At 46.2% G+C, this 9,304-nt stretch overlaps 1 protein-coding gene across 1 annotated transcript in view; it reads left to right on the forward strand.

Moving 5' to 3' along the window:
• The window catches only part of ADGRA3 (adhesion G protein-coupled receptor A3), a 78,704-nt gene extending 69,629 nt beyond the window's left edge, over nt 1–9,075 (forward strand). The window contains exons 16-18 of the mRNA XM_023757741.1: nt 2,982–3,127; nt 7,248–7,343; nt 7,472–9,075. Of these exons, the coding sequence (XP_023613509.1) occupies nt 2,982–3,127; nt 7,248–7,343; nt 7,472–8,714 (1,485 nt within the window). The 3' untranslated portion in view covers nt 8,715–9,075. The remainder of the gene's footprint in view (nt 1–2,981; nt 3,128–7,247; nt 7,344–7,471) is intronic.
• Nucleotides 9,076–9,304: the final 229 nt, after the last annotated feature.

Consider the following 9,304-nt stretch of genomic DNA (forward strand, 5'->3'; position numbering starts at 1 on the left):
ATTAAGTTGTATAAGTTCTTTATATAGTTCGGAAATGAACCCCTGATTGAACTTGCAAATATCTGCTCCCATTCAGTAGGTGCCTTGTGTTTTGTTGATGGTTTGCCTCCTGTGCAAAGGCTGTTTAGTTTGGTATACTCTCATTTGTGCAGTTTTGCTTTTGTTGCTGTTGGCTGAGGAGACTGGTTGGTAAGACCGATAAAGAATTGCTTGCAGCCTATATTTTCTCTTAGAAGGTTTATGGTTTCAGGTCTTTAATCCATTTTGAGTTCTGTATGTGGTATAAGATAATGGTCCAGTTTAATCTTTTGCATGTAGCTGTTCAGTTTTTCTAACACCATTTGTTGAATAGACTGTCTTTTCCCCACAGTATATTTTTGCCTCCGTTGTCATAGATTAATTGACCAGATAGACATAGGTTTATCACTGGGCTCTCTGTTCAATTCCATTGATCTATATGTTGGTTTCCATCCCAGTACCATACTGTTTTGATTACTATACCATTGTAGTATAGTTTGAAATCAGGGATAGTGATACCTCCAGTTTTGCTCTTCTTTCTCAAGATTGCTATGGTTATTCAGGGTCTTTTATGCTTCCATAGAAATTTTAGAAATTTTTAGGAAACAAATTGGTAGTTACCAGAGAGGGAGGGGTTTGGGGGCAGTCAAATAGGTGAAGGGGATGAAGAGGTACAAACTTTCAGGTATCAAATAAGTAAGCCATGGGGATGTAATGTACAGTACAGGTAATGTAGTGAATGCCATAATAACTCTGTACGGAAGAATATGCTAACTAGACTTATCAGGGGGATCATTTACTAATGTGTATAAATATCAAATCACTGGAATGTACACCTGAAACAAATAGGATATTGTATGTCAATTATACGTCAATAAAAAAGAGGTTCCCGTCTTGCACCCCCTGGCTTGAAAATCTTTTTAACTGCTGTTTTTTAACTTATTACTTTACAGCCTTTATTACTTTACATCCCTTATTACTTGACAGTCTCATTCTTTCGACCTCTGCACCAGAGAAAACTCCAGCTATAGTAGCTGCTGCCATTTCCGCCAGTGTCAGCGATTTGTCTTGAAGGTGTTGGTTTCTGTGGACCAAATTCACTTACTCTATTTTTACTTGAAATTTTTGGGGGGACTCCAGATAACTCAGAGTGCCATGTTATGCTTCTTATTCCAATTCTATCTGTAAATTTTGCTTTTACAGTGCAGTCAGTGAAGCCAGCGTGCACCAAGGAGCCACTTTGCTCCTTAGGAGGAATATATCCGACTTTTCTCCTCTGGCCATGCCGGACCCACCCTCAGCACTTTCCCAGTCCTCGCAAGGACACTGACCACCCTAGTTTGTTGCCCTGCAAAAGAATCCCTGAGCTCTCACGCCTCCACGTTTCACTTGCAGAGGGCTTCTCTTTAAAAGGAACTTCGGGCAGCGGTCTAAATGCTCCTATGATTAACCTAGGTTGGATAACGTCAATCAAGTTGATTTTCTTGAGATTGGAGAGCCATCCTTTTAGAATGAAATATTTTTTTCTTGAAGATTCTTAGTAATGGGATTTTATCTGTAATAGTTATATAAGAAGAAATGATCAAAGAGATAGTAAGTAATTAGTCTGATAAGAAAGCTGAATTATGTCCTTGATGCTTCAATGACACATGCATTTATTTTTCTTAAAATAGATTTTAAAACTCTTAGCCTCATATAAATCTTCATTTAGAATTGTATCTTTAACTAGGGTTGGTTCAAACACAGGTCATACAATAAACATGCCCGCATTATCTTCCTTGAAGAAACTCAGTGTAATGATTTACATGGTTTATCCACTCTTTAAAATATATATATATATAAATATTTTTATTGATATAAGAGAAAAAGGAAGAGGGAGAGAGAGATAGAAATATCAATTATGAGAGAGAATCATTGATCCACTGCCTCCTGCACTTCCCCTACTGACGAGCGAGTCTGCAACCCAGGCATGTGCCCTGACTGGGATTCGAACTGTGACCTTCTGGTTCCTAGGTCAATGCTCAGCTACTGAGCCACATCGGCTGGGCCAGTTGTCCACTCTTTATTGAACACATGTTATGTTCTAGATATTGCCCATTCAATCCCTACAAAAACCCTAGAGATGGTTTTGATAATCCCCTCACTGTTCAAGAGAGGGAAGTTACTTTCAGACAGGTAGCATCTTATTAAAGATACATTCCTAATAAATAATAATACAAATACAGGTCTTTTTTGTTGTTGTTGTTGGTTGCTCCTCATGTGCCAGGCAGTGTGTTAAATGCTTTCTGTCGCATTGAATGGAAACCTAACAGTTCTTTCACGTTATTCTCAGTTTACAAATGAGGAAAACAATGCTTGTGATGTCATGTGACTTGCTACTGTGTCAGGGCAGATAAGGGGAGGATCAGGCAAAACTGTTTGACTCCAGATCTCAACCAGCAATATGCGATACTGCTCTCCCACCACGGTTGTGTACAAAAGCTTTGAATTAGAACTGGGGTCTCTTACTGGAAAGCTTATTTTGTGTGCTGTGACTTTGCCCTCTAGTTAGTGACCTTGCCCTCTCTATTACTCCTTAACATGGGCTTCAGAAACAGAACTCTAATTTATAACCTTGCATCTCTGAGAAACATGCCTTTGATTTATAGTTGTCGGGTAACCAGTTCCGGGGTGTATCAAGGGTCACCTTGGGTATCAGGTGTGGTCTGTGGCGTCCTCGATCCAGCTGTTAGCTTGTCGCCAGACTTAATCCTCTCTAATAGGCAGTTAGAGGGCTTTCTTAGTTTCATTTGCAGGCAAAGCAGTCGACCATTAGACCTCACCTTCATACTGTTTGTGAACCAGATTTTCGGAAGCTACTCACCAATCATTTTGATAAACCTTGCCAGCAGCTACAATGCTTTATGACTGAATGGGGGATTGTTTTCCTGTAGTTTATGTGTGTGTTTCAATCTTCTTTCTAGGTTGGAATTCTCCTTCATTATTCCACCCTTGCCACAGTGCTGTGGGTGGGAGTGACAGCTCGAAATATCTACAAGCAGGTCACCAGGAAAGCGAAAAGATGCCAGGATCCCGATGAACTGCCTCCGCCACCCAGACCCATGCTCAGGTACCGATACCTCCGTTTACTGAACAGTGTTAACCGTTACGTTTAGTGAAGCATCGTCATAACAACATTGCTGAGTGAAGTTTGGAAAATAGAAGAATGGAGTTGGAGGCTGGGCTTCCTGAGTTGGAGTACTGGCTGGGCCCCTTCCAGCCGGGAGTCCTTCGTGAAGTTCTCACCCCCTCGGGGCCTTTCTGGCTCATCTGTAAGGTGGGGTGGTTGCAAAGCAGAGCTGTTGTGCGGAAGAAATGAGTTCATGGGTAAATGGCAGCTGGTTTTATTTTCCCGGGGTCAGGTCACAGATTTTACTCCGCTCAAGTATGCATCAGTTTTATGATTCTCTGCAAAAGACAGAACAGTGTTGGAGTTATGCCCTTTTTACTCATTAGCATAAAAAAAGTTGTCAGTGGGTCATCGTGCTTGATAAGTAAAAATTGATCAATGTCTCTGAGATTGTTAAGTGCCGGGTTTGTATGTGACTGAGAGAAACCCTCCCGCCACGAGGAGCTTAGAGTCTCTGAGGAGACAGGCATGGGAGGGACTGGCTGGTGACTGTGAAGAACTGCTTCGAAGCCCTGACTCGTGTGCCCCTGTTCTCAGTGGTTAGAGCGTTGGCCTGAAAACTGAAGGGTCGCTGGTTCGATTCCTGGTCAAGGACACGTACCTCAGTTGCGGGTTTGCTCCCCGGCCCTGGTCAGGGAGTGTGCAGGAGGTAACCAATCAACGTATCTCTCTCACATTGATGGTTCTTTCTCTCCCGCTCCCTCCCTGCCACTCTTGCTCAATGGAAAAATATATCCTCAGGTGAGAATTAACAGCAACAACAAAAAAACCTGCCTTGGAGATGTATTTTCTGAAAGTGCAAACCAAGCAGCTGTGAGCGGGGGCAGGAGGGGCTATTATTAATGGTTAGACCACTGGCATGGACCTTCATGAGTGATTAGAGCAGAGGTGGAGGTGGCACTTCAGATACAGGATTAGGTGGTGTGCCAAGGGACTTGAGGAATGCACTGTGGCTACAGCCCCGGTGAGTGGTGGAGAGGAGCAGGAGTTCAGGATGATGCTGAGCTTCAGGCCCCTGGGTGCCCTGGTGACATGTGGGCAGCACTGAGGATTTTACATGAGGGCAGCACCATGTATTGGCCTGGAATATGAATTGGAATGCCTGAGAATGAAGAAGTCCGCCGAGGGCATTAGGGGGTCCCCTGGGGGCTGATGGTGACATTAGTGACATGGGGAATAGGGAGAGGACACATGTTCAAGAGACTCCAGGCAGCTTCTCCAGGGTTGATGACCTGGATTTGAGAGGTATGTGAGGGGGAGGTGACAAAGATGGCTGCAAATGTCTACTTCAGTGAGCGAGGCTGCCAGCAAGTGGCACTTCCGTCAAGTGAGGAAGTCATGTAAGAGAGTAAATGGGGGAGGGTGTGGTGGGTGGTAAGCGAGGGAAGGTGGCTCACCACCGCTTTCTCGTGGAACGTGACGATTCTGGAAGTCTGGTGCTCAGCAGGGAAGAGGAGCTGGTCATGCTGTGGGTGGGACGGGAGACATTTACCTGTGTGGCCCTGCAATGGGACCCCCAGGGAGAAGTTAGCTAAGAAGAGAATGATTCCCAGGCCAGGCCAGTGTTTAATAGACAGACCCTGGGAAATAAAAGGGTGAAGAATCATGTGTCATGGAAATGGACACTTGAAACCTATATAATCTTATTAATCAACGTCATCCCAATAAATATAATGAAAAAAGAAAATGTGAAAAATAAAAGTATTCTGATGTGGGGGAGGGGGCCAGTGAGGCTCAGTGGTTGAGCGTCCAGTTCAATTCCCAGTCAGGGCACATGCCTGGGTTGCGGATTCGCTCCCCAGTTGCGGGGTATGCAGGAGGCAGCAATCGATGTCTCTCTCATCATTGATGTTTCAATCTCTAAAAATTAAAAAAAGAAAGAATTGAAAAGAGCACCTAAGAGCATAGAAGATTCGGGAAGAGTGGCCCAGGACAATGAGGGCAGCGGCATGCCCAGCCAGAGTCAGGTTAGAGAGTGAGGGCTCTAGCATCTCTGTCACTTGCATTACAAGAACTGAGCAAAGGTGTGTGGCTAAGAGACGGGGATCCTGTCCTCAAGCAGCTGTTGCCTCTGTAAGTAAAAGGTAGCTTGGCCTCCAAACTGATGTGATCCCTGAATGACCCAAAGGTACCTCTTTACCTTTAGACAGTGCAAGCTCCTCCTTCCCCATGACCTTGAGCCTGAGGAAGCCCCAGCAACCTGGCCACTAGAGGGTGGGCCAGAGGTACCTGAGTCTCTCCTGGCCCCAGAGGTGGCAGTTTCAGTAGCATATACATGGGAACAGCCTCAAATAAGGTGATAAAGGTGAAGCAAATAATGATGGTAGTTATTTCCAGGAGTTTGTCACTGACGGGAGAGAGAAAGAAGGTGGTAGGCCAAGGCGAGTTTTAGAAGAGAGGAGAAAACGTGAACGTAAATTTTTAGGCTGGAAGTACGAGGCAGTGGAGAAGATTTAAAGCTGCAAAATAAGGGTTAGTTGATAACAGGAAATCCTGGCGGTGGGAGGGGGAAGGGCAGAACCTATGATTAATGTGGGAAATGATGCCTCCTTCTCAGGGAAGAATTGATGGGAATTAGCACAGCAGGAAGGGAGAGGATCTCCGATGTTGGCCTCCCTCTAATGTGTGAAGTAGAAGACAGGGTGATGGTTTTATAGTGTAATTAGCTGTCTTTTTCAGCAACACTAATTAATATCATATTGAAGGGGTTTAGTACCTGTGAGCATGACTAGGAAACAGAGAAATGGTCATGACTCTTGCCTTTATCCAGCCAATTCAGTTTTGGGGCTGTGTCCAGGGAGTGGCCGATGCAGAATTAAGACTCTGACTGTGCCCAGGGGGTACCCAGCCAGGGCGGAAAGTTGCCTATTTCCCTTTTCAGAGAGCTCAAGGAAGCTTGGGCCATAAAAAGAAGGTGTGCACCTAGGCTCAGCCACCACTGCCCCCCTCAGTTCTTAGTGCACTGTCATCTGTCTTGCCCTCCTCAGCTAGATGGAGGGAGAGGGGCCAGGAGGGGCCAGACGGGGCTGCTGGGATCCAGGGACCTCCCTAGCCTAAATCTCAGTTGACTAGAAATAAGCACACACAGCACTGGAACGTCCTGGAAATACAGGACATTGATAAATAATTGATAGCTGGACATTGATAAATAATTTAGCCTGGCCAGCATGGCTCAGTGGTCGGCCTATGAACCAGGAGGTCACGGTTCAATTCCAGGTCAGGGCACATGCCCGGGTCCCCGGGTCATGGATTCCATCCCCAGTGTGGGGCATGCAGGAGACAGCTGCCCAGTGATTCTCATCATTAATGTCTCTATCTCTCCCTTCCTCTCTGAAATCAATACAAATATATTTAAAATAAGTAATTTATTTGTCATTCGGTGTTTTGGCTGCACTATGTATGGCACAGTGAGATCTTCAAGTCCAATTTTTAATGGACTAACTTTCCAGTTCACCAGCTGCATCTAAAACAAAACAAAACAACAACAACAAAAAACAACAACAGTTCCCCCTAAAACAGTGATGGCGAACCTATGACACACGTGTCAGAGGTGACACGCGAACTCATTTTTTTGGTTGATTTTTCTTTGTTAAATGGCATTTAAATATATAAAATAAATATCAAAAATATAAATCTTTGTTTTACTATGGTTGCAAATATCAAAAAATTTCTATATGTGACATGGCACCAAAGTTAAGTTAGGGTTTTTCAAAATGCTGACACGCCGAGCTCAAAAGGTTCGCCATTACTTCCCTAAAAGAAAAAGTATGGACTAAAACCCTCCCTGCTATAGCTGTGTTACCATGTTTGTCCACACGGTGGCAGAAGATGATCAGCTTTCCTCCACTTGGAAACTTGGTGGACCGCGTGCTTTAAAAAAGGAAATCTAAACAAAAAATTTTAAAAAAACATTGCTCACACAGCAGCCTCTGAAAGTTAACCTTCAGTTTACTGTGTAAGAGGATTCACAGTCTTTAAGGAATGGCTTGTGCAGTGATGGGATGTGTCCACCTTAACTAATGGGATGATGAGCTGTGACTTCTTTTATTCCTCCTCCCAGGTTTTACCTGATCGGGGGCGGCATCCCCGTCATCGTCTGTGGGATCACTGCGGCAGCAAACATCAAGAATTACGGCAGCCGGCCAAGTGCGCCCTAGTGAGTAGTTTGCGCTCTCGGTGCACCTGACCTGACCCAGTTGTTTCACTAAAGTTTATTGCAATTTCGTAAACACTTTGCTGACTTATGTAGTAGCATCTGAGCTGGCTCACCCTTTTCTCTCCTAGTTGCTGGATGGCGTGGGAACCGTCCCTGGGAGCCTTCTACGGGCCCGCCAGCTTCATCACTTTCGTAAACTGTATGTACTTCCTCAGCATATTTATTCAGTTGAAAAGACACCCTGAGCGCAAGTACGAGCTGAAGGAGCCCGCCGAGGAGCAGCAGAGGCTGGCGGCCAACGAGAACGGCGAAGTGGCTCAGCAGGACTCCATGTCCTTGTCCCTGATTTCCACGTCGGCGCTGGAAAACGAGCACACGTTCCAGGCGCAGCTGCTGGGGGCCGGCCTCACCCTGCTCCTCTACGTCGCCTTGTGGATGTTCGGGGCCCTGGCGGTCGCCCTGTACTACCCTTTGGACCTGGTGTTCAGCTTCTTTTTCGGAGCCACGTGTTTGAGCCTCAGTGCGTTCATCGTGGTGCACCACTGCGTCAACCGGGAGGACGTGCGGCTCGCGTGGATCATGACCTGCTGCCCAGGCCGGAGCTCCTACTCGGTGCAGGTCAACGTGCAGCCCCCCAACTCCAGTGGGACGAACGGGGAGGCCCCCAAGTGCACCAACAGCAGCGCCGAATCCTCGTGCACGAACAAGAGTGCGTCCAGCTTCAAGAACTCCTCCCAGGGCTGCAAACTCACCAACCTGCAGGCTGCTGCGGCCCAGTGCCACGCCAACGCGCTCCCCGGGAACGCCGCGCCGCAGCTGGACAACAGCCTGACGGAACACTCGATGGACAACGACATCAAGATGCACGTGGCGCCTTTGGAAGTGCAGTTTCGAACCAACGTGCACCCCAGCCGCCATCACAAAAACAGAAGTAAAGGGCACCGGGCGAGCCGGCTGACCGTCCTCCGAGAATACGCCTACGACGTCCCCACGAGCGTGGAGGGCAGCGTGCAGAACGGCTTGCCCAAGAGTCGGCCGGCCAACAGCGAGGGCCACTCGAGGAGTCGCAGGGCGTACCTCGCCTACAGAGAGAGACAGTACAACCCACCCCAGCAAGACAGCAGCGACGCTGCCAGCACGCTCCCCAAAAGCAGCCGCAATGCGGACAAGACCGTGTCGAGTAGCAGTAAGAAGGAGGCCGTAAGGAAGCCAACTGCAGTTGAACTTGAAAGTCAGCAGAAGTCTTACGGCCTCAACTTGGCCACGCAGAACGGACCCATCAAAAGCAACGGGCAGGAGGGGCCCTCGCCGGGTGCGGACAGCACGGGCAATGTGAGGACTGGGCTATGGAAACACGAAACGACTGTGTAGCGGTGGTGGGCCTCCTGGGCAGAGAGAGAGCCGTGCGAACCCTGAGAGTCACATTCCTTTAAGCTCTGGACGCGGGAAAACAAACTGTTTACAGCCACCTTAGGGATCCAAAAGAATTTTGAATAAACTTCAAAGTTTTGGATTTTAGTTATTTTATACCCCCCCCCCCCAGTTGTTGCTTTTTTATGAATTAAAAAAAAAAAGAAAAGAAAGGAAGAAAACCTCAAAAGCATTGTTTTAGTTGTCAGACGACGAGCAGGACATTTGGGTCTGAAATGTAATTTCTTGAAATCTGTAATAACGACAACATTTCAGATGTGTATTTAATACAATAAATAGGTGTTGGTCATTGTGTCAATCGTACATTTTTATATTTTACAATAGAAGCGTCCAATTCTTTTTTAATGATGTTTTCACACATTGGGATAGTTTAATGAGATATGTACACAGGTTGGTTAGCAGATGTTTACATGATTAGCTCCACTGATTATGGCAGATGAATCCAAGGGCTCTTGGACTGATGTTTTATAAATATTATTTTGAATGCTTCAAGTGTTTTATAAGCTCACAGAATGTTTCTAAAAAGGTCT

This window comes from Myotis lucifugus, unplaced genomic scaffold (genome assembly GCF_000147115.1).
Source record: "Myotis lucifugus unplaced genomic scaffold, Myoluc2.0 scaffold_112, whole genome shotgun sequence".
NCBI classification, from domain to species: Eukaryota; Metazoa; Chordata; class Mammalia; order Chiroptera; family Vespertilionidae; genus Myotis; species Myotis lucifugus.